A 26,262-nucleotide genomic window follows, 5' to 3' on the forward strand; every position below is an offset into this window, starting at 1 on the left:
AATCTATGTCGTTTACCCGGATGAATCCCATGAATCCTATAACCTATGTGTCCTTTGACACCTGAACGATTTAAAAAAGAATATTCGTTAATCTTTCTCAACACATGAACGTTCCAAAGTCAACGATATCATCAACTTTAGAAAATTAATTATTCTCACTCTGCAAGCCATGCTTATATTCGAATAAACCGCGTGAACATAGATAGGATTTTGCTTCGTCTTACTTACGAGGGAACGCACTGTGGAATACATCAGCTGTTGACAACTATTGTGCAGTAGTTGCAGACAAATTATTTTCATTCTTCAGAAATTTTTTAGGATGTTACAGTTTTTGTTGCACTTGATGCTAGCTTTCAGCGTATGTCTCTTGTTATTTTGTATCGTATCACTTTTCGTCTCTCTTATGATTTTGTCACTGTTGAAAAGTAATAGGGCTCACAAACTCGTTTTGAGAAACAAAGTGTCCCTTTGTAGAGCCACTCGCATCTTAACCAAACTTATCTATTCGACTTAGTCAGTGTCCTAACTTTGTTTCGTAAATTACTTAATATTATGTTCGAAAAAATAAAGCGAAGACGTATTTTGAGAAAAAAATATTTTTTTTTTTTTGCTTCAAAGCAAATCTAACAATTGGAAGGTCAAAACATAATTTAAACGGTACTACCGCTTTTCATCCATCTACATGAACAATTAAAAAAAGTATTAAGTGCGTATGCCAGCTGTATCTTGTTCTCAAACTCTTACCGTTGTTTTCTTCACCCAGATTCTCCTCTTTACCGCCCTTGTGTGCATCAAATATAGGCCCTCCTTCTATATCAGCCAAATTTGTCTCTGAGTCTGCTTCGCCATATTTTTTGGCCTTGCTTTCCTTTTCCAATTCTGGTGGTGGTTGACAAGATGAGCCATCAGTTCAGTAGTCAAAGAATTTTGTTCTTATAAAGCGGCTGTTAATGTATGGTTTTTCACTAAAAATGGTATTTCGTCGATTTTCAAAGAGATGTTTATTGCCACTGGTGATAAATAATTGTACAAATATTTACCCAAATGCACTGTGTGTTTTTGTGTTTTTATTATTTTTTTTGTTGTGTTTGAAAATAAGAGCAAAGTTTTATTAATTGGCAGAACGGATATGTGTAGTCTGTATATCTTGAAAGACATTCTATTGTAATGACGGCTGGAGTTTTAAAGTACTTTTAAGATGAATGTGTTTCATATAGATTATTTTCCACAATGATCTAATCGAATCATACCAGGTCTTTGCTCTGTCAGCTATGGATTGAAGAAAATGTTGTTTTTGTTGCATTTTATGCTCGCTTTTAACCTGCCTGTATTGTTTTTGTTGTCTCCTTTTTCTTGCTATCTTGTTTTGATTTTGTGGCTGTACGAAAGTAATGGCTAACAGGCGGAGTTTGAATTATAATATGTCCTTTTGTAAAGGCATCAAAATTTTACATTACTGACCTATGAAATTTTGTGACTGTCAAAAATTTGTATGCGCACAATGCTATACTTTTTCAGAATAAATAAAGCGAAGAGGGATATCAAGAATAAGAAATAATGTGTTTTACTACAAAGCGAATCTAACAAATCGGAGATCAAAAACATAATGTTCTACTTGAAAGAGTACATAAAAGTACACACTTTTAATCAATGTGGACAATTTAAAATAGTAAACAGTGAACATGCAAGCTCTATCACGTCCTCAAACTCTTACCGCTATTTTCGACACCAATATTCTCATCTCCAACTCTCTTGTCTGCATCACATATACGCCCTCCTTCGGTATCAGCGGTATTTGTCTCTGCCTCTGCTTCCTTATGATTATCTTCGCCTTTGTTTTCCTCTTCCGATTCAGGTGAAGCTTGACAAGATGAGAAATCTGTTCAGTAGATCAAACGTATATATTCTTGTTAAGCGGCTGTTAATAGACGTATTTTAAATAAAAGAGATATTTCGTCGATTTAAAAGAGATGTTAATTGCCACGGGTGATCAATAATTGTACAGATATTAACCCAAAGTGTATTAAGTGTGTGTTTTTGTGTTATTATTTATATAATTTTTGTTGAAAATTAGGGCAAAGTTTTACTAAATGGTAGATGGGATATGTCTAATCTATAGATCGCGAAAGATGTTGTATTTAGCGACGGCTGAACGGTTTAAAGCGACGTATTTGTTGCTTCGCCACGATAAAGTTTGTATGTGCGATGTGTGAAAGTGGGCATGCGTGAGTGAGTGCTTCACGAACTTTACATCGTGTGGAGCGGTCTCAGCCAGAAATATGACAACTTAGCTGGCTGGTGAACCACTCTTTTTTGAGAGTGGGGATTTAGCCGAGCGGTTCTCTCTGTGGCCTCTCCGCTAGGCGACTGATGCCGTATGTCGTGGCTTCAAACCCGATTGAAAACTAGCCGTATTTTCAAGTACTTTTAAGGTGAATTTGTTACCTAAAGATTATTTTCAATAATAAACTCTTCACATCATGTCAGATCTTTGGTATGCGAGGTATGGATTAAAAATAATAATGTTTGTTTTACTGTCTAAATCAACACCCAATTATTTGGCAAGATATTTTACAAATTATGATTTCACTAGCAGTTAGTGTTCATTAAATCTATGTCGTTTACCCGGATGAATCCCATGAATCCTATAACCTATGTGTCCTTTGACACCTGAACGATTTAAAAAAGAATATTCGTTAATCTTTCTCAACACATGAACGTTCCAAAGTCAACGATATCATCAACTTTAGAAAATTAATTATTCTCACTCTGCAAGCCATGCTTATATTCGAATAAACCGCGTGAACATAGATAGGATTTTGCTTCGTCTTACTTACGAGGGAACGCACTGTGGAATACATCAGCTGTTGACAACTATTGTGCAGTAGTTGCAGACAAATTATTTTCATTCTTCAGAAATTTTTTAGGATGTTACAGTTTTTGTTGCACTTGATGCTAGCTTTCAGCGTATGTCTCTTGTTATTTTGTATCGTATCACTTTTCGTCTCTCTTATGATTTTGTCACTGTTGAAAGTAATAGGGCTCACAAACTTGTTTTGAGAAACAAAGTGTCCCTTTGTAGAGCCACTCGGATCTTAACCAAACTTATCTATTCGACTTAGTCAGTGTCCTAACTTTGTTTCGTAAATTACTTAATATTATGTTCGAAAAAATAAAGCGAGACGTATTTTGAGAAAAAAATATTTTTTTTTTTTTTGCTTCAAAGCAAATCTAACAATTGGAAGGTCAAAACATAATTTAAACGGTACTACCCGCTTTTCATCCATCTACATGAACAATTAAAAAAAGTATTAAGTGCGTATGCCAGCTGTATCTTGTTCTCAAACTCTTACCGTTGTTTTCTTCACCCAGATTCTCCTCTTTACCGCCCTTGTGTGCATCAAATATAGGCCCTCCTTCAATATCAGCCGTATTTGTCTCTGAGTCTGCTTCGCCATATTTTTTGTGGCCTTTGCTTTCCTTTCCAATTCTGGTGGTGGTTGACAAGATGAGCCATCAGTTCAGTAGGTCAAAGAATTTTGTTCTTATAAAGCGGCTGTTAATGTATGGTTTTTCACTAAAATGGTATTTCGTCGATTTTCAAAGAGATGTTTATTGCCACTGGTGATAAATAATTGTAGAAATATTTACCCAAATGCACTGTGTGTTTTTGTGTTTATTATTTTTTTTGTTGTGTTGTTTGAAAATAAGAGCAAAGTTTTATTAATTGGCAGAACGGATATGTGTAGTCTGTATATCTTGAAAAACATTCTATTGTAATGACGGCTGGAGTTTAAAGTACTTTTAAGATGAATGTGTTTCATATAGATTATTTTCCACAATGATCTAATCGAATCATACCAGGTCTTTGCTCTGTCAGCTATGGATTGAAGAAAATGTTGTTTTTGTTGCATTTTATGCTCGCTTTTAACCTGCCTGTATTGTTTTTGTTGTCTCCTTTTTCTTGCTATCTGTTTTGATTTTGTGGCTGTACGAAAGTAATGGCTAACAGGCGGAGTTTGAATTATAATATGTCCTTTTGTAAAGGCATCAAAATTTTACATTACTGACCTATGAAATTTTGTGACTGTCAAAAATTTGTATGCGCACAATGCTATACTTTTTCAGAATAAATAAAGCGAAGAGGGATATCAAGAATAAGAAATAATGTGTTTACTACAAAGCGAATCTAACAAATCGGAGATCAAAAACATAATGTTCTACTTGAAAGAGTACATAAAAGTACACACTTTTAATCAATGTGGACAATTTAAAATAGTAAACAGTGAACATGCAAGCTCTATCACGTCCTCAAACTCTTACCGCTATTTTCGACACCAATATTCTCATCTCCAACTCTCCTGTCTGCATCACATATACGCCCTCCTTCGGTATCAGCTGTATTGTCTCTGACTCTGCTTCCTTATGAATATCTTCGCCTTTGCTTTCCTCTTCCGATTCAGGTGAAGCTTGACAAGATGAGAAATCTGTTCAGTAGATCAAACGTATATATTCTTGTTAAGCGGCTGTTAATAGACGTATTTTAAATAAAAGAGATATTTCGTCGATTTAAAAGAGATGTTAATTGCCACGGGTGATCAATAATTGTACAGATATTAACCCAAAGTGTATTAAGTGTGTGTTTTTGTGTTATTATTTATATAATTTTTGTTGAAAATTAGGGCATAGTTTTACTAAATGGTAGATGGGATATGTCTAATCCATAGATCGTGAAAGATGTTGTATTTAGCGACGGCTGAACGGTTAAAGCGACGTATTCGTTGCTTCGCTTCGATAAAGTTTCTATGAGCGATGTGTGAAAGTGGGCATGCGTGAGTGAGTGCTTCATGAACTCTACAACGTGTGGAGTGGTCTCAGCTCGAAAATATAACAACTTAGCTGGCTGGTGAACCACTCTTTTTTGAGAGTGGGGATTTAGCCGTGCGGTTCTCTCTGTGGCTTCTCCGCTAGGCGACTGATGCCGTATGTTGTTGGTTCAAACCCGATTGAAAACGAGGCGTATTTTGAAGTACTTTTAAGGTGAATTTGTTACCAAAAGATTATTTTCAACAATAAACTCTTCACATCATGTCAGATCTTTGGTATGCGAGGTATGGATTAAAAATAATAATGTTTGTTTTACTGTCTAAATCAACACCCAATTATTAGGCACGATATTTACAAATTATGATTTCACTAGCAGTTAGTGTTCATTAAATCTATGTCGTTTACCCGGATGAATCCCATGAATCCTATAACCTATGTGTCCTTTGACACCTGAACGATTTAAAAAAGAATATTCGTTAATCTTTCTCACACATGAACGTTCCAAAGTCAACGATATCATCAACCTCAGAAAATTAATTATTCTCACTCTGCAAGCCATGCTTATATTCGAATAAACCGCGTGAACATAGATCAGATTTTGCTTCGTCTTACTTACGAGGGAACGCACTGTGGAATACATCAGCTGTTGACAACTATTGTGCAGTAGTTGCAGACAAATTATTTTGATTCTTCAGAAATTTTTTAGGATGTTACAGTTTTTGTTGCACTTGATGCTAGCTTTCAGCGTATGTCTCTTGTTATTTTGTATCGTATCACTTTCGTCTCTCTTATGATTTTGTCACTGTTGAAAAGTAATAGGGCTCACAAACTCGTTTTGAGAAACAAAGTGTCCCTTTGTAGAGCCATTCGGATCTTAACCAAACTTATCTATTCGACTTAGTCAGTGTCCTAACTTTGTTTCGTAAATTACTTAATATTATGTTCGAAAAATAAAGCGAAGACGATTTTGAGAAAAAATATTTTTTTTTTTGCTTCAAAGCAAATCTAACAATTGGAAGGTCAAAACATAATTTTACTCATTAAAACATTAAACGGTACTACCCGCTTTTCATCCATCTACATGAACAATTAAAAAAAGTATTTAGTGCGTATGCCAGCTGTATCTTGTTCTCAAACTCTTACCATTGTTTTCTTCACCCAGATCTCCTCTTTACCGCCCTTGTGTGCATCAAATATAGGCCCTCCTTCATATATCAGCCGTATTTGTCTCTGAGTCTGCTTCGCCATATTTTTTGTGGCCTTTGCTTTCCTTTTCCAATTCTGGTGGTGGTTGACAAGATGACCATCAGTTCAGTAGGTCAAAGAATTTTGTTCTTTTAAAGCGGCTGTTAATGTATGGTTTTTCACTAAAAATGGTATTTCGTCGATTTTCAAAGAGATGTTTATTGCCACTGGTGATAAATAACTGTACAAATATTTACCAAAATGCACTGTGTGTTTTTGTGTTTTTATTATTTTTTTTGTTGTGTTTTGAAAATAAGAGCAAAGTTTTATTAATTGGCAGAACGGATATGTGTAGTCTGTATATCTTGAAAGACATTCTATTGTAATGACGGCTGGAGTTTAAAGTACTTTTAAGATGAATGTGTTTCATATAGATTATTTTCCACAATGATCTAATCGTAATCATCCAGGTCTTTGCTCTGTCAGCTATGGATTGAAGAAAATGTTGTTTTTGTTGCATTTTATGCTCGCTTTTAACCTGCCTGTATTGTTTTTGTTGTCTCCTTTTTCTTGCTATCTGTTTTGATTTTGTGGCTGTACGAAAGTAATGGCTAACAGGCGGAGTTTGAATTATAATATGTCCTTTTGTAAAGGCATCAACATTTTACATTACTGACCTATGAAATTTTGTGACTGTCAAAAATTTGTATGCGCACAATGCTATACTTTTTCAGAATAAATAAAGCGAAGAGGGATATCAAGAATAAGAAATAATGTGTTTACTACAAAGCGAATCTAACAAATCGGAGATCAAAAACATAATGTTCTACTTGAAAGAGTACATAAAAGTACACACTTTTAATCAATGTGGACAATTTAAAATAGTAAACAGTGAACATGCAAGCTCTATCACGTCCTCAAACTCTTACCGCTATTTTCGACACCAATATTCTCATCTCCAACTCTCCTGTCTGCATCACATATACGCCCTCCTTCGGTATCAGCTGTAATTGTCTCTGACTCTGCTTCCTTACTATGATTATCTTCGCCTTTGTTTTCCTCTTCCGATTCAGGTGAAGCTTGACAAGATGAGAAATCTGTTCAGTAGATCAAACGTATATATTCTTGTTAAGCGGCTGTTAATAGACGTATTTTAAATAAAAGAGATATTTCGTCGATTTAAAAGAGATGTTAATTGCCACGGGTGATCAATAATTGTACAGATATTAACCCAAAATGTATTAAGTGTGTGTTTTTGTGTTATTATTTATATAATTTTTGTTGAAAATTAGGGCATAGTTTTACTAAATGGTAGATGGGATATGTCTAATCCATAGATTGTGAAAGATGTTGTATTTAGCGACGGCTGAACGGTTAAAGCGACGTATTCGTTGCTTCGCTTCGATAAAGTTTCTATGAGCGATGTGTGAAAGTGGGCATGCGTGAGTGAGTGCTTCATGAACTCTACAACGTGTGGAGCGGTCTCAGCTCGAAAATATAACAACTTAGCTGGCTGGTGAACCACTCTTTTTTGAGAGTGGGGATTTAGCCGAGCGGTTCTCTCTGTGGCTTCTCCGCTAGGCGACTGATGCCGTATGTTGTTGGTTCAAACCCGATTGAAAACGAGGCGTATTTTGAAGTACTTTTAAGGTGAATTTGTTACCAAAAGATTATTTTCAACAATAAACTCTTCACATCATGTCAGATCTTTGGTATGCGAGGTATGGATTAAAAATAATAATGTTTGTTTTACTGTCTAAATCAACACCCAATTATTTGGCAGCGATATTTACAAATTATGATTTCACTAGCAGTTAGTGTTCATTAAATCTATGTCGTTTACCCGGATGAATCCCATGAATCCTATAACCTATGTGTCCTTTGACACCTGAACGATTTAAAAAAGAATATTCGTTAATCTTTCTCAACACATGAACGTTCCAAAGTCAACGATATCATCAACCTCAGAAAATTAATTATTCTCACTCTGCAAGCCATGCTTATATTCGAATAAACCGCGTGAACATAGATAGGATTTTGCTTCGTCTTACTTACGAGGGAACGCACTGTGGAATACATCAGCTGTTGACAACTATTGTGCAGTAGTTGCAGACAAATTATTTTATTCTTCAGAAATTTTTTAGGATGTTACAGTTTTTGTTGCACTTGATGCTAGCTTTCAGCGTATGTCTCTTGTTTTTTTGTATCGTATCACTTTTCGTCTCTCTTATGATTTTGTCACTGTTGAAAAGTAATAGGGCTCACAAACTCGTTTTGAGAAACAAAGTGTCCCTTTGTAGAGCCATTCGGATCTTAACCAAACTTATCTATTCGACTTAGTCAGTGTCCTAACTTTGTTTCTGTAACAAGATGAAATTATTCATGCTCTGGCCGATGGTGGCGTTCTAACCGGTCAGTGACTTACGAACCCTGGATGACCTTTTGGTGACCTTTACTATATGTATATTACTGAACTAATTATGCGGAAACTAAAGAGGCAAATATAGGCCCTAATAAAAGAGGATGTTCTGGACTTATTTCATTATTGGAACATCAGTGGATCACAACTATGTTTGGAATCAGTCAAGTATACTGAACAGTCAAATGGTTTCAAGTGGTTGGAGAGAACTTTGAAGTTTCCTTGATATTCAATGAATTAATTATTGGCGGATGTATTTGATTAATTAGCTGTGATTGGGTGGTGCGAGTATAAAAGGAGAGTCTACTATTCTATGAAAGGAAGAAGCGCCTCGGACCTGAAGAAGATAGCAGCATGTTTAGTGTGCGTCCTGTGTAACCAGCTGGTCTATTGTCTTGTCGTGAGTGGAACTTTCCAAGGCATGGGTTCAAGTGGACACGTATCAACAGGTGTCTTCAGGCAGCTACTGTGACCAAACCAGGGTGTGAGTGAAGCCCTACAACGGCAGCGTGCGTCTACCTCCAAGTGGAATTATGTTCGTGTGTGGTTATTGACCCGACAGAACAGTATTTTATGAAGTAAGTGCTGCAACACTGGTATCAATAATATGATGTAAAACTGTATGTAGAGCCTACTGAGTTTACTGTGAGTTGCAACTTGACTGCCATGAATTTGCCGACCCTTGTATTCTAATGTCCTACACTTTGAATGGTGAATACAGACAGTGTTATTGCTGTATATGAGTGGCAGTGGCGAGCAGTAAATGGTAATTGCAGACTTCAGTATTGCTGTGTATTCATGGTGATGGTGTACGGACTTGAGTATGGCTATGGTGTATTAAGTGGTAATGGTAAAAGTGTGAATACTATTGGTATTATCCGATGTCAGTATTGCTGTTTGAGCGGTAGTGTGGACGTGGTAATGGTAGACGTCAGTGTTGATAATTATCAATGGTAACTGTAGAAGTGAATATGGTCTACCGTTTATTGCTGAATCATCATAGTATCCTGTATGAAGAGGCGGCCTTTGGACTGTTCCTGTGCTGTATTAATGTCGTCGTGAACATTTTCCTATAGTTATGAATATTTTCTTTATGCCTGTAATATTTTTTTGTGTTCAATTCACGTGATACAGTATTTTTCGAGATATTCAATTGCCACATTTGATAACGCAATACATTCACATGAATTCATCATATTGATTTGACTTTCAATTGAGAATATATGCAGTTTCTGTGATTTAGTTACTCATTGTATGCTGAATAAGTAACCGGAATATTGAGAAACTCCTTCTTAATATAGAATTCTGTATATTTCTTGGTATTGCATCAAATTTGAATTTCTACTGTTGCCAAGTTTGTGCATATTGAAATCAAACCACGTGTAATTGAAAAGTTCATTATATTGATTTGACTTTCAATTGAGAATATATGCAGTTTCTGGGATTTAGTTACTCATTGTATGCTGAATAAGTAACCGGAATATTGAGAAACTTCTTCTTAATGTAGAATTCTGTATATTTCTTGGTATTGCATCAAATTTGAATTTACACTGTTGCAAAATATTTGTGCATAGTTAAATCATACCACGTGTAATTGAAAAGTGCATTTGAATTAATTTATATGGTTGGATATATTTATTTGCCACACTTCCAGCTATGTCGTGAAATTTTGTGAATGAACTTAATTATTGAATGTTTTCGAGGGATTATTTGTATTTTTTTTGTAAGGTTTATTGTGAATTATATGTAGATGCGCATCAAAATCTGAAATTCGTTTGTTGTATATATTGTTCATGTACATTGTCTACTTCACACTATACTTTATAGATGCCAACGCCAAACCCCAGACCCAAAATAAATTATTCTATGCAACTAATTCTATTTCATAAAGTCGGGTAATAGAAAATCGGTTACATATTTGGCGCCCAACGTGGGGCCTGGGGTATTTGGAGAACAAAAGAGAATTTGTGTTGGTTAGGAGCAAGCATATTTCATTTTGTATATTGTATTTTTGTACAAGTAAATTGTGTTGCCATAGAGTTTATTGACTATTGAGATTTGCATGTAACTCAAAGTAGTATGTATGTAAAGACTTTCTATTTTTTCTTTAGAATTTATCTTATTTAAGTGAATAGGTACTTGATCAAATAGTAGTGTGAAAAATGGCTGAAGGTGGAATACCAGAACATGGGTTGATCGATGAGGTTGAACATTTGGTAGTTGACCTAGAAACCTCTGGTACACTGACTGGCCTTAGTGGTTCCAAGTTTTAGCTGAATCAAGTGGTATTGAAAAGGGTGTTGGACGGGGACGTGGCCAGTTAAGAAGGCGGCTCACTTCATTAGATACGACACCAAAGTGGTTAACTGAAGCAGAGGAACAGCTTAAGAAAAGAAATACAATAGCTTCTGCAGAAGTTGGGTTAAGGGAGATGGAACAGTCCATTAAACAACAGGAGTTAGAAGTGGTTAGAATGAGAGAGTTGGTGCAGAAACAAGAAAGACTTAGAGCAGAGGCTGCAGCTATGAAACGTGAACTTCAACGACTTTCGTTTGAAACAAGTACTGACGAGTATCAAAGTAGTGAGCAACGTGGACAACGTCCTGATGTAAACCAGCCTAACAACATGGGTGGTAGTAATTGCAGGAAACACCAATGTCATGGTACCAACCTCCAAAGTTAGCAACTTTTTCGGGCGATCCTGATCGAAAAGGTGACACAGACTTTGAAACCTGGAAATATGAAGTTGACTGTTTGCGACAGGATCCTACATATAGACAGACAGTGGTTAAACAAGCTGTAAGGAAGTCTCTGAAGGGTTCAGCAGCTAAAATGATAATGAATCTGCCTAAAGATGCCACATTTGAACAGATCCTAGAGAAATTAGAAATTAGCTTTGGTGAGGTTGAAACTGGAGCGATGTTACTTGAAAAATTCTACAGCAACAACCAACAGCGAGAGGGTGAAACTGTTGCACAATATGGTAATCGACTTGAAGCTGAGATTCATACAGTCAGAAGGCGAGGTGGTATTCATCAAAACGTAATAGATGAAACTCTAAAGACTGTGTTTTGGCGTGGTCTGCGGGATGATAGAGTACATGATGTTCTTCGATCCGAGATGAGGGTTGGCGTCAGTTTCGACAAACTACTACACTTTGCGAGAAATATTGAGCAAGAAACAAAAGAGAGAATTGGTAATCCAAAGATGAAACGACAGTTATCTGGGAGGACACAGCAAGTTACAAAGTCAGCAGAAACAGATCAGCAGGAAAGAGGAGAAAACCAACTGACCCAAACTATGAAAATGATGACATTGACAGTTGAAGGAATACAAGGACTTGCAGAAACAGTAAAAGCGCAAACAGCATCTTTGCAATCTTTGGAAATGGAAGTGAAGAGAACTAATGAGCGGGTGCAAAGGCTAGAACATGAGCAGTTTCGAGGAGAGAAGTCAAGATCAAGACCACAGGGAAAAGAACCTCTCATCTGTTACAAGTGTGGAAAAGAAGGACACATTGCAAGAGATTGCAAAAGACAAGGGAAAAACAAAGGTTCAGCAGTTGATTATATGAGAAAGGAACACCAGGATGGTGATGAGAATGAGAAACCTTCATCAGCCCATATCAACATGAGTGCAATTTATGACAGTAGAGTTGGCCGGAAATCACTCCAGTTACAACCAAAGAAAGTTGGATTGATTGGCAGTGCATTGGAAGCAAAGATATTCATTGATGGTATTGAAAGTTCATGTCTCATAGATACAGGATCACAAGTCACCACTATCAGCAAGGACTTCTATGACCAACACTTATCTCAAATTCCGATGCAAGATGCAGAGGACACCTTGATGATAAAAGGAGCAAATGATCTACCGATACCGTTTATTTGGATTGTGGAAACAGTAATGTCCTTTTCTGCTGAGGTTTTTGGTGATGACAGTGAATATATCATTCCAGCACTAGTTGTTCCCAGTAATGAGTACAATACTCAGGTACCAATCCTTGTTGGGACAAACATGTTGGAACTTTTTCCCAGAGGAATGGTCAAAGACAGAAACCAGAAAAGGGGAAGATGTATGAGAATATCTGCAATTGGTGAAGGTGTTTTCAAGAAGTTGAATGATCGAGATAGATTTGTTGGTCCTAAAGGTAACCTTGGACATGTCAAAGCTTTACTACGTCATCCACTTCAAATAGAACCGGGACATGCAACAACCATCTGGGGACGTGCAAAGAGAGGTCCAGTTGGAGATCAATATGTGGTATCTGTCGAAAGCAATAATCTGACACAAAGTCAAGTGGCAACTAGTCCTATGGTGACAATTCTCAAGTGTCAACGTGAGAAATCCAAAGTACCTGTCTGCCTACAAAATGTATCAACAAAACCAGTGATCATCTGTCCAGGTGAAATTATTGCCAAAGTCCAATCTGTAACCTGGTTAGGGCAACCAGATGAACATCCTTGCGAAGCTGCACTAAAAGACAAACTTAGGAATGAGAATAAAATGGAAGAAAAAGTCAAAGATAGAAGACAGATTTCTGTTGCTGAAAATGTAGAGTTTGACATGTCAGAATCTCCAATTGATGATGAACAGCTGAGACAAGTGCACGAATTGCTACTTCAAAAGAAAGCTGCTTTCTCATTGCATGAACATGATCTTGGCAGATGTACAGAAGAGAAACACAGAATCCGGCTTACAAATAACGAACCAATCAAGGAGCGCTTTAGGCGAATTCCTCCTGCCATGTATGAAGAAGTACGTCAAGTATTAAAAGGTATGCAGGAAAGTGGTGTTATTCGTGAATCCCACAGTCCATGGGCAGCACCAATAGTGGTGGTAACCAAGAAGGATGGAAGTACCAGATTATGTATTGATTACAGGAAGATTAATCTGCGTACAATTCGGGACTCTTATGCTCTCCCACGAATAGATGAGAGTCTGGATGCCCTGAGTAACGCTAAGTGGTTTTCATCATTAGATTTGAAATCCGGGTACTGGCAGATAGAAATGGCAGAAGAAGATATCGAGAAAACAGCATTTGTGACACCAATGGGTTTCTGGGAGTGTACAACCATGCCAATGGGCTTAACTGGAAGTCCTGCTACATTCCAACGATGTATGGAGAAGTGTTTGGGAGATATGGTTTACAATGTATGCTTGGTGTACCTGGATGATATCATCATATTCTCCAAAACCTTTGAGGAGCACAAAGAAAGGTTAGCAATGGTGTTGGATCGACTGGAGAGAAAGGTCTCAAACTTAAGGCTAAAAAGTGGCTATTTTTGAAATTGCTCTGCTTCAAAACTGCCACGCTGAAGTCTTGCATGTTATGTCCTGGTTGGTTGAAATGTTCGCTGACTGGTTTGTAAATGCTACCATAAATTTGACATACATAGTGGCAGCATTTACAAACCAGTCAGCGAACATTTCAACCAACCAGGACATAACATGCAAGACTTCAGCGTGGCAGTTTTGAAGCAGAGCAATTTCAAAAATAGCCGCGAGAGAGAAATTGAAGAACTTAAAATTATCACCAATTTTGACTGTGTTAATACTGGACTTAACCGGGACTATGGCTTCATGTCACATTACAAATAACTGCCATCTTACTGGCTTTTAGCAGTTCAGATTTGCTGAGAGTTTTCATTTTGACACTCTTTTGTCAGTTTTTCACACCTCCCACTCCTTTTGTTGCTTCTTTCACACATTTGTTTTGACCCCTAATATATTGTGACTTTTGCTTCGCCTGCTCATTCCATCTCAGCATCTGATGAAGGAGACTGTAGTCTTCGAAAGCTCATGCTATCAAAAAACTTAGTTGATCTCACTGTGCTACCAAACCCCAAGTATACATAGGTTTGAAGATCAACACGGCTACACCTACTATTGTCAACATGTCAAGCACCATATTTAGCCGAATGAAGTGGAATGCAGTAAATCTGAAGAAGCAACTAGCTCAGGTTCAGTCCAACATAATATTTCTATCTAGATGTCGTAAACATAACATTATCCCCAACGGTCTCGTGGTTAAGAACCCACTTCAACACACGTATAACACAGCCGCTTCTGAAAAAATGTGCCAGAAACTATCAGAGAAACTTCGCAACCATGTCATCCGAGTGCTGTACAGTAAACAAAGCAAAATAAACAACCAACTAACAGAACTGAACAGACAATTAACCCATCTCCCTTCAACACCTGGACACACCATAGAAGTCGTCAACCGTACGGCTGATGACATGTATCATCATAAATTTAAGAAGTTGAAAGCTGCCAAGGCCAAGAAATTTGCTCTTCTAATCAAGTCAGCAGGACGAAATTATGCCTCTGACAAACCTTCATCAAACTCTATAGTCAATCTGTCTGACTACACATTATCGGCCAATGAAGAATCTGTTCTCTCTCGTGGTTAAAATTCGTCCCACTAAACCTCTTGACAAGACACACCTCTGCGGTGACTTAGAAGACTTCTTCAGACGTCTTCGCCTGAAAGAATTTTTCCACAACCAGTCGAATGAGGATTCCTCACCCAGCGAAACACCAATGAACCAAGCTAAGCCTCTGTTGAAACGTAAAGATTCTGTTTGGACACCTCCAGAAGGCCGAAATCCCAAGCTCGACCTGTACATCAACTGCTTTCGCAACCGTGTCCGCTCTGAAGTTATCGATAAACATTATAGACTTTTATCAACCTTAGTCCTTCAGAGAGAGCAGCAATCACTTCTCTCAGAACCAACCCTGAAATAATCATCAAACAGGCAGACAAGGGTGGAGCTACAGTTGTTATGAACGATCTGACTACATCCTTGAAGCCAACAAACAACTGACAAAACCCAATTCTACACTAAACTACAGTGCGACCCAACCACCAAGTATAAGAAAGATCTCGCCAGTCTGACAAAAACACTTCCTGCTGAAATCAAGGACCACATTGAAAATGTCACCTCTCCAGATCCTCGCCCTGGAACGTTCTACCTCCTGCCAAAAATACACAAAGAGGGCAATCCAGGTCGCCCCATAATATCTGGCATTGGTACTATCACTGAAGGAATTTCCGGATATGTTGACACAATTCTCAAGCCATTTGCTACTAGCACTCCAAGCTACATACAAGACACCACAGACTTCCTCTGCAAAATCCAACCAATAAAGAACCTCCCTCAGAATACACTACTGGTCACTCTAGACGTGGAAGCCTTGTACACAAATATCCCACATACCGATGGACTGGAAGCAATAAGAAATGTCATACCCAATGAGGAAACTGCTGAGTACACCTATCAACTTGCCAAATTTGTTTTAACTCACAACTACTTCGAGTTCAATGACGCTTTCTACCTACAAACCAATGGGACAGCCATGGGCACACGAATGGCACCACAGTTTGCTAATATATTCATGGCAGATTTGGAACAACGTTTCCTGAACAGCTACCCACTCAAACCTAGAGTATACCTCCGCTTCATAGATGACATCTTCATGATTTGGACCCATGGTTTGGATGCTCTAAAGAAGTTCTACCAAGATTTCAACTCATTCCACAACACCATTAACTTCACCATGGAATATTCCGACAATGCGATAAACTTTCTGGACACCACTGTAAAAATTCGAGATGATCACCTTGAAACAAGTTTGTACAGGAAACCAACAGACAGTCGCAGTTATCTTCAACCATCCAGTTTTCACCCACAGCACACTTTCCGGTCAATTGTATACAGCCAGGCCCTGCGATACAACAAAATTTGTTCAGAAAAGGAAGACCGTGACAAACAACTTAGTGAACTACATCAAACATTCACACAACTAAAATACAAGCCCTACATGTGGAGAAACAGATAACCCGGGCCAGCCATATCAACCGTGGTGATCTATTGCAATATGGGCCGAAGACAAATGTCAGCAGAGTCCCATTGGTCGTCACCTACAACCCACAACTAAAGTGTCTGCAGAGAATAATTAACGACCTTCAACCTATCATAGATGAAGACAACACTCTACGAAGATGCATAACAGAAAAGACCAATCATCGCTTACAAACAACCCCCCAACTTGAAACAACGCATCGTTAGCAGCAAACTGTACACCACCAGCAACCAACCAGTTGGCACTTTTCCCTGTCAGAAATCAAGATGTAAGCTATGTCCCAATATCAACACAGCTACAACCATAACCGGACCCAACGGAAAATCTACAAAATACAAGGATCCTTCACTGTGACTCATCCAATATCATCTATGCCATAACATGTAAGAAATGCCCCACAGCTGTGTATGTAGGCCAAACCGGACAACCATTGAGGAAACGAATGAACAACCATAAATTGACATACATAGTGGCAGCATTTACAAACCAGTCAGCGAACATTTCAACCAACCAGGACATAACATGCAAGACTTCAGCGTGGCAGTTTTGAAGCAGAGCAATTTCAAAAATAGCCGCGAGAGAGAAATTGAAGAACTTAAAATTATCACCAATTTTGACTGTGTTAATACTGGACTTAACCGGGACTATGGCTTCATGTCACATTACAAATAACTGCCATCTTACTGGCTTTTAGCAGTTCATTTGCTTAGAGTTTTCATTTTGACACTCTTTTGTCAGTTTTTCACACCTCCCACTCCTTTTGTTGCTTCTTTCACACATTTGTTTTGACCCCTAATATATTGTGACTTTTGCTTCGCCTGCTCATTCCATCTCAGCATCTGATGAAGGAGACTGTAGTCTTCGAAAGCTCATGCTATCAAAAAACTTAGTTGATCTCACTGTGCTACCAAACCCCAAGTATCCACAAGAGCTGAGAAAGTTAAAGAACCAGCTGCAGTAATCAGTGGTTTGAGAGAGTGGAAGAAACTGTGCTTTCGTGAAGGTGTTTTGTACAGAAGAAGGAGGGGATATGATGGGAAATGGCAGTATCAATTGGTCTTACCAAGCAAATTCGAGGAACAGCACTTGAAGGAGTCCATGATGATGTTGGTCATTTGGGACAGGAACGTACCCTTGAACTACTTCGAAACAGATTCTACTGGCCATTTATGTCAAAGGATGTGGAACAGAAAATAAAGACATGTGAACGGTGTACAAAACGGAAACTTCAAACCAATCAGAAAGTAACAGCTCCACTTGTCAACATACAGACTACACAACCAATGGAACTAGTGTGTATGGATTATCTGACAATTGAAGATGGTAAAGGTGGTGTTGGTAACATCTTGGTGATCACAGACCATTTCACATGATATGCTGTTGCAATTCCTACAGCCAATCAGAAGGCCAAGACGACAGCTGAACATCTGTACAGACACTTTCTCATGCATTATGGGTTTCCCAAGAAACTACATTCTGATCAGGGGCGAGATTTTGAATCCAAAGTCATCAAGCAGTTATGTGACTTTACTGGAATTGAGAAGAGTAGAACAACTCCATATCATCCCCAAGGCAACGGCCAGTGTGAACGGTTCAATCGCACATTAATTGATATGTTGGGTACACTGTCCAAAGAACAGAAGGCTAACTGGAGAAGTATGTCGCACCTTTGGTTCATGCTTATAATTGCACTCGCAATGATAGTACAGGCTTTGCCCCTTATTTCTTGATGTATGGACGACATCCAAGATTGCCAATTGATGTTTACATGGGACTACAATCAGAAGACTCGTTTCCTGTTCATTATGACCAATATGTAGCAGACATGAAAACCAGACTAGAAGAAGCTTACAGGTTGGCAACAGAAGCAGCCAGAGGAAGAGCAGATAGAAATAAGAAGGTGTATGACAAGAATGTCAGAGATGCAGTTCTTGAACCTGGAGATATTGTTCTGGTAAAGAATGTGAACATTCGAGGAAAGCACAAAATTGCTGACCGATGGGAGTCACAACGATATAGAGTAATCAGAAGAGTTCATCCTGATGTACCGGTATATGTGGTCAAGTCAGAAGGACCCAGTGGAAAAGAGAGAACTCTCCATCGGAATCTTTTGTGCCCTGTGTTCACTACCAATACCTTATCTACAACGACCTTTAAAACAGCATCAGGAGGAAAAGAAACAGGTGTTACCTAGCCAGAGGAAGACAACAGCACAACCAAGACAAGATGACGAAACAGATGAGGAAGATGAATTATGTGGTGTTCCATTGATAACTACTTTCAGGCCAAAAAGAGTTTCTGAGAAAGGTGGACAGGAAGTTCAAAATATGGATGATAGAATATTGATCAAAGAGACAGAAGATACTTCACCGTCAACAGTGGCAGGCAGAGAAGTCGATACTAAAGAGCAATCACATAAAAGCAGAACTCAAGATACAGTGCAAGAAGTAATTGAGAATGGTCAGCAGACTGCCACTTCTCAGAAAGATTTGATCAGTAATATGTCAGCAGAGGCACCAGAGTTTATACCAAGAATAGTCGGATCTGAATTGGAAATTTCAACAGATAACACAAAATTGGATAATTTACATACAGGAAGTGAGACAGAAGAGGAATCCAGTAATACAGTGGAGAAAATGCAGGAAAGCAGGCAACCTGACTTGGGAAGTGAAGTTCAAGAAAGTGATATACAATTACCAAGGAGATCATCAAGGATAAGAAGACCTCCAGACAGACTAACTTATGCACATATATGTGGTGAGAAGGACCAGAGTCAAAATGGTGAAGATTTGAGAACTAAATTTGCAGAATTAGAAGCCTTGATTATAGGACAGACTCAACGAGTACTTGAATGGCGAAGAAGACTTGCCGAGGATAGAGAAGAATTGTATAGGTCGGGACGACCTTCCTCCAACCAGGGGACAGTGTAACAAGATGAAATTATCCATGCTCTGGCCGATGGTGGCGTTCTAACCGGTCAGTGACTTACGAACCCTGGATGACCTTTTTGGTGACCTTTACCATATGTATATTACTGAACTAATTATGCAGAAACTAAAGAGGCAAATATAGGCCCTAATAAAAGAGGATGTTCTGGACTTATTTCATTATTGGAACATCAGTGGATCACAAATATGTTTGGAATCAAGTCAAGTATACTGAACAGTCAATGGTTTCAAGTGGTTGGAGAGAACTTTGAAGTTTCCTTGGTATTCAAATGAATTAATTATTGGCGGATGTATTTGATTAATTAGCTGTGATTGGGTGGTGCGAGTATAAAAGGAGAGTCGACTATTCTATGAAGAGAAGAAGCGCCTCAGACCTGAAGAAGATAGCAGCATGTTTAGTGTGCGTCCTGTGTAACCAGCTGGTCTATTGTCTTGTCATGAGTGGAACTTTCCAAGGCATGGGTTCAAGTGGACACGTATCAACAGGTGTCTTCAAGCAGCTACTGTGACCAAACCAGGGTGTGAGTGAAGCCCTACAACGGCAGCATGCGTCTACCTCCAAGTGGAATTATGTTCGTGTGTGGTTATTGACCCGACAGAACAGTATTTTATGAAGTAAGTGCTGCAACACTGGTATCAATAATATGATGTAAAACTGTATGTAGAGCCCACTGAGTTTACTGTGAGTTGCAACTTGACTGCCATGAATTTGCCGACCCTTGTATTCTAATGTCCTACACTTTGAATGGTGAATACAGACAGTGTTATTGCTGTATATGAGTGGCAGTGGCGAGCAGTAAATGGTAATTGCAGACTTCAGTATTGCTGTGTATTCATGGTGATGGTGTACGGACTTGAGTATGGCTATGGTGTATTAAGTGGTAATGGTAAAAGTGTGAATACTATTGGTATTATCCGATGTCAGTATTGCTGTTTGAGCGGTAGTGTGGACGTGGTAATGGTAGACGTCAGTGTTGATAATTATCAATGGTAACTGTAGAAGTGAATATGGTCTACCGTTTATTGCTGAATCATCATAGTATCCTGTATGAAGAGGCGGCCTTTGGACTGTTCCTGTGCTGTATTAATGTCGTCGTGAACATTTTCCTATAGTTATGAATATTTTCTTTATGCCTGTAATATTTTTTTGTGTTCAATTCACGTGATACAGTATTTTTCGAGATATTCAATTGCCACATTTGATAACGCAATACATTCACCTGAATTCATCATATTGATTTGACCTTCAATTGAGAATATATGCAGTTTCTGGGATTTAGTTACTCATTGTATGCTGAATAAGTAACCGGAATATTGAGAAACTCCTTCTTAATATAGAATTCTGTATATTTCTTGGTATTGCATCAAATTTGAATTTCTACTGTTGCCAATTTTGTGCATATTGAAATCAAACCACGTGTAATTGAAAAGTTCATTATATTGATTTGACTTTCAATTGAGAATATATGCAGTTTCTGGGATTTAGTTACTCATTGTATGCTGAATAAGTAACCGGAATATTGAGAAACTCCTTCTTAATATAGAATTCTGTATATTTCTTGGTATTGCATCAAATTTGAATTTACACTGTTGCAAAATATTTGTGCATAGTTAAATCATACCACGTGTAATTGAAAAGTGCATTTGAATTAATTTATATGGTTGGATATATTATTTGCCACACTTCCAGCTATGTCGTGAAATTTTGTGAATGAACTTAATTATTGAATGTTTTCGAGGGATTATTTGTATTTTTTTTTGCAAGGTTTATTGTGAATTATATGTAGATGCGCATCAAAATCTGATTCGTTTGTTGTATATATTGTTCATGTACATTGTCTACTTCACACTATACTTTATAGATGCCAACGCCAAACCCCAGACCCAAAATAAATTATTCTATGCAACTAATTCTATTTCATAAAGTCGGGTAATAGAAAATCGGTTACATTTCGTAAATTACTTAATATTATGTTCGAAAAAATAAAGCGAAGACGAAGTTTGAGAAAAAAATATTTTTTTTTTGCTTCAAAGCAAATCTAACAATTGGAAGGTCAAAACATAATTTTACACATTAAAACATTAAACGGTACTACCCGCTTTTCATCCATCTACATGAACAATTAAAAAAAGTATTTAGTGCGTATGCCAGCTGTATCTTGTTCTCAAACTCTTACCGTTGTTTTCTTCACCCAGATTCTCCTCTCTACCGCCCTTGTGTGCATCAAATATAGGCCCTCCTTCAATATCAGCCGTATTTGTCTCTGATTCTGCTTCGCCATATTTTTTGTGGCCTTTGCTTTCCTTTTCCAATTCTGGTGGTGGTTGACAAGATGAGCCATCAGTTCAGTAGGTCAAAGAATTTTGTTCTTATAAAGCGGCTGTTAATGTATGGTTTTTCACTAAAAATGGTATTTCGTCGATTTTCAAAGAGATTTTTATTGCCACTGGTGATAAATAATTGTACAAATATTTACCCAAAATGCACTGTGTGTTTTTTGTGTTTTTTATTTTTTTTGTTGTGTTTGAAATAAGAGCAAAGTTTTATTAATTGGCAGAACGGATATGTGTAGTCTGTATATCTTGAAATACATTCTATTGTAATGACGGCTGGAGTTTAAAGTACTTTTAAGGTGAATGTGTTTCATATAGATTATTTTCCACAATGATCTAATCGTATCATGCCAGGTCTTTGCTCTGTCAGCTATGGATTGAAGAAATGTTGTTTTTGTTGCATTTTATGCTCGCTTTTAACCTGCCTGTATTGTTTTTGTTGTCTCCTTTTTCTTGCTATCTGTTTTGATTTTGTGGCTGTACGAAAGTAATGGCTAACAGGCGGAGTTTGAATTATAATATGTCCTTTTGTAAAGGCATCAACATTTTACATTACTGACCTATGAAATTTTGTGACTGTCAAAACTTTGTATGCGCACAATGCTATACTTTTTCAGAATAAATAAAGCGAAGAGGGATATCAAGAATAAGAAATAATGTTTTTACAACAAAGCGAATCTAACAAATCGGAGATCAAAAACATAATGTTCTACTTGAAAAAGTACATAAAAGTACACACTTTTAATCAATATGGACAATTTAAAATAGTAAACAGTGAACATGCAAGCTCTATCACGTCCTCAAACTCTTACCGCTATTTTCGACACCAATATTCTCATCTCCAACCTCTCCTGTCTGCATCACATATACGCCCTCCTTCGGTATCAGCGGTATTTGTCTCTGACTCTGCTTCCTTATGATTATCTTCGCCTTTGTTTTCCTCTTCCAATTCAGGTGAAGCTTGACAAGATGAGAAATCTGTTCAGTAGATCAAACGTATATATTCTTGTTAAGCGGCTGTTAATAGACGTATTTTAAATAAAAGAGATATTTCGTCGATTTAAAAGAGATGTTAATTGCCACGGGTGATCAATAATTGTACAGATATTAACCAAAGTGTATTAAGTGTGTGTTTTTGTGTTATTATTTATATAATTTTTGTTGAAAATTAGGGCAAAGTTTTACTAAATGGTAGATGGGATATGTCTAATCTATAGATCGCGAAAGATGTTGTATTTAGCGACGGCTGAACGGTTAAAGCGACGTATTTGTTGCTTCGCCACGATAAAGTTTGTATGTGCGATGTGTGAAAGTGGGCATGCGTGAGTGAGTGCTTCACGAACTTTACAACGTGTGGAGCGGTCTCAGCCAGAAAATATAACAGCTTAGCTGGCTGGTGAACCACTCTTTTTTGAGAGTGGGGATTTAGCCGAGCGGTTCTCTCTGTGGCCTCTCCGCTAGGCCCTGATGCCGTATGTCGTGGCTTCAAACCCGATTGAAAACTAGGCGTATTTTCAAGTACTTTTAAGGTGAATTTGTTACCTAAAGATTATTTTCAGTAATAAACTCTTCACAACTCATGTCAGATCTTTGGTATGCGAGGTATGGATTAGAAATAATAACGTTTGTTTTACTGTCTAAATCAACACCCAATTATTAGGCAAGATATTTACAAATTATGATTTCACTAGCAGTTAGTGTTCATTAAATCTATATTGTTTACTGGGATGAGTCCCATGAATCCTATGACCTATGTGTCCTTTGACACCTGAACGATTTAAAAAAGAATATTCGTTAATCTTTCTCAACACATGAACGTTCTAAAGTCAACGATATCATCAACCTCAGAGAATTTAGTTATTCTCACTCAGCAAGGCATGCTTATATTCGAATAACCACGTGAACATAGATCAGATTTTGCTTCGTCTTACTTACGAGGGAACGCACTGTGGAATACATCAGCTGTAGACAACTATTGTACAGTAGTTGGTGACAAATTATTTTGGTTCTTCAGAAATGTTTTAGGATGTTACAGTTTTTGTTGCACTTGATGCTAGCTTTCAGCGTATGTCTCTGGTTATTTTGTATAGTATCACTTTTCGTTTCTCTTATGATTTTGTCACTGTTGAAAAGTAAGAGGGCTCACAAATTCCTATTTGAGAAACAAAGTGTCCCTTTGTAGAGCCATTCGGATCTTAACCAAACTTATCAATTCGACTTAGTCAGTGTCCTACCTTTGTTTCGTAAATTACTTAATATTATGTTCGAAAAAATAAAGCGAAGACGAATTTTGAGGGAAAAAAATATTTTTTTTGCTACAAGCAAATCTAACAATTGGAAGGTCAAAACATAATTTTACACATTAAAACATTCAACGGTACTACCCGCTTTTCATCCATCTACATGGATAATTAAAAAAGTATTTAGTGTGTATGCCAGCTGTATCTTGTTCTCAAACTCTTACCGCTGTTTTCTTCAGCCAGATTCTCCTCTCTACCGCCCTTGTGTGCATCAAATATAGGCCCTCCTTCTATATCAGCCGTATTTGTCTCTGACTCTGCTTCGCCATATTTTTTGTGGCCTTTGCTTTCCTTTTCCAATTCTGGTGGTAGTTGACAAGATGAGCATCAGTTCAGTAGGTCAAAAGATTTTGTTCTTTTCAAAGCGGCTGTTAAGATATGGTTTTTCACTAAAAATGGTATTTTGTCGATTTAAAAGAGATGTTAATGGCCACTGGTGATAAATAATTGTACAAATATTCACCCAAAATGCATTGAGTGTTTTTGTGTTTTTATTTTTTTTGTGTTTGAAAATAAGAGCAAAGTTTTATTAATTGGCAGAAGGGATATGTGTAGTCTGTAGATCTTGAAAGACACTCTATTGTAATGACGGCTGAAGTTTAAAGTACTTTTAAGATGAATGTGTTTCCTTTAGATTATTTTCCACAATGATCTAATCGTATCATGTCAGGTCTTTGCTCTGTCAGCTATGGATTGAAGAAAATGTTGTTTTTGTTGCATTTTATGCTCGCTTTTAACCTGCCTGTATTGTTTTTGTTGTCTCCTTTTTCTTGCTATCTGTTTTGATTTAGTGGCTGTACGAAAGTAATGGCTAACAGGCGGAGTTTGAATTATAATATGTCCTTTTGTAAAGGCTTCAAAATTTTACATTACTGACCTATGATATTTTGTGACTGTCAAAACTTTTTATGCGCACAATGCTATACTTTTTTTCAGAATAAATAAAGCGAAGAGGAGTATGTAAGGATAACTTATTTCTGGGACACTTACCTAAAAAAAGCTACAAAATCTCCTCACACCTCCCCAGAACACTACTCACCATCCATGTAGCTCAGTGACCCTGACCTATATATGAACTCACGCGCAGCAGTGCATTGTCCTGAACTAAGCGGGGAAATTCCCTGCTGAGTCAGGTCCTGGACTTGCGCAATACAGTAGCTATGACTCACAGGGTAATCCACTATCAGTACATCTGTCGGAACAAAATGATCGGATCATTTGTTAGATAGATTCCGACTGTGCTACAGCTCTGTACAGCTCCTTAAGGGTTCCAGTGCCCGTTCCAGTGCTGATTTTTGTCTTCTGGATGTAAGTATATACTCGTTTTCTGGTTGTGTGAATTTACTATGTTTTTTCCTACGCCTATCGGAGCGAGATTTTCACCTATTCCCTACCGGAACCATAGGGATGTTGCCAAACCCTCTTTCAGAGACGTCTTTCGGCAAGAACTTTCCAGTAGGGACTTTCAATACGCTTTCGCAATACCGGACTTCAGTTGCTTAGCAACTTGTCATGTCATGTTCAATGTCTGTCATTCTACAGTTTTCAGAAAAATCGTTCCGATATGTTTCTGAACGACTCTAGTTCCTATCGGTACGAACTTGTTCACCCTATAGATAAAATTTTAGAATTTTCCTCCGAACTTAAAATATGTCGGAAGACCATTACTTCAAACAATATGAGACGTTTTAGATAAATGGTACTGATATCTAAAGTGTAAGTAGTTGTATCTTTTTTAACAAATGAAATGTTGTCGGAACTACTTTCTTCCCCTGTCGCCTTCGGAACAGGAATGGTATGAGTAAAAATATCTAAATCTTTTCGATCTTTATCAATAGTTATGAAAATAGTGCAACTCGTTCTTGAATCTGTTTTTTAAAGCAATATTTCCAACTAAATCATCAAACTCGTTTCCTGTACCTAATTTTATGCATTTGATAACAACTGTACCATGCTCAATTATTTTCATACTATCAGTCATCTGTTGATTGGCTGTCTGTAAATTTAATTCAGCTGTCTCCTCTCCAACACTTTTCAGACCCAGTTTCTTTAAAGTGGTGTCCCAAAATAATCTTACTGGAACCCTGCTAGCTGTATATGAACAATAATTCTCACCATTATTTATCCACCTTCTTAGAGTATTATCTGAGGACATTATTGTATTAAGAGGACTAATTTTAAGATGAATCGGTATACCGAGTAGTGTAATGTATGGATTATTAGGCTTAAGATAAAGACGAAAATCGGACAATTTATATTTGTTTACATTGCTATCAAAATAAATCACATTCGGAGTCCCAGGCAGTTCAGTAACTCCACCTGCAATTTCACTATCCAATATATCTAAGATGTTACGTGGTACATTATAAGGCATGAATTT

At 37.5% G+C, this 26,262-nt stretch overlaps 2 protein-coding genes across 2 annotated transcripts in view; both read right to left on the minus strand.

Annotated features, from left to right (window-relative positions):
* LOC139125436 (uncharacterized) overlaps positions 1-8,010 on the minus strand; it is a 58,042-nt gene extending 50,032 nt beyond the window's left edge. The window contains exons 1-8 of the mRNA XM_070691517.1: positions 7,999-8,010; positions 6,942-7,109; positions 5,971-6,108; positions 5,444-5,480; positions 4,358-4,487; positions 3,354-3,490; positions 1,715-1,879; positions 745-879 (exon numbers count right to left, since the gene is read on the minus strand). Coding sequence (XP_070547618.1) covers positions 745-879; positions 1,715-1,879; positions 3,354-3,490; positions 4,358-4,487; positions 5,444-5,480; positions 5,971-6,108; positions 6,942-7,109; positions 7,999-8,010 — 922 coding nt within the window. The remainder of the gene's footprint in view (positions 1-744; positions 880-1,714; positions 1,880-3,353; positions 3,491-4,357; positions 4,488-5,443; positions 5,481-5,970; positions 6,109-6,941; positions 7,110-7,998) is intronic.
* A 13,374-nt stretch (positions 8,011-21,384) lies between these two features.
* LOC139125437 (aegyptin-like) lies at positions 21,385-24,928 on the minus strand. Its single transcript, XM_070691519.1, has 4 exons — positions 24,922-24,928; positions 24,047-24,184; positions 22,429-22,560; positions 21,385-21,563 (listed from the first exon to the last, which is right to left on the minus strand). Exons 1-4 carry the CDS (start codon positions 24,926-24,928, stop codon positions 21,385-21,387), a joined length of 456 nt encoding a protein of 151 aa, XP_070547620.1.
* Positions 24,929-26,262: the final 1,334 nt, after the last annotated feature.

The sequence above is a fragment of the Ptychodera flava genome (genome assembly GCF_041260155.1).
Source record: "Ptychodera flava strain L36383 chromosome 3 unlocalized genomic scaffold, AS_Pfla_20210202 Scaffold_25__1_contigs__length_14229661_pilon, whole genome shotgun sequence".
In the NCBI taxonomy this organism is placed as follows: Eukaryota; Metazoa; Hemichordata; class Enteropneusta; family Ptychoderidae; genus Ptychodera; species Ptychodera flava.

Coding starts and splice junctions, on each gene's coding strand:
- LOC139125437 (XM_070691519.1), bottom strand. Junction 22,561..24,046: donor TCTGGCTGAAGAAAACAGCG/GTAAGAGTTTGA, acceptor TCTACTGAACAG/ATTTCTCATCTTGTCAAGCT. Junction 21,564..22,428: donor ATGTGATGCAGACAGGAGAG/GTTGGAGATGAG, acceptor AACCACCACCAG/AATTGGAAAAGGAAAGCAAA.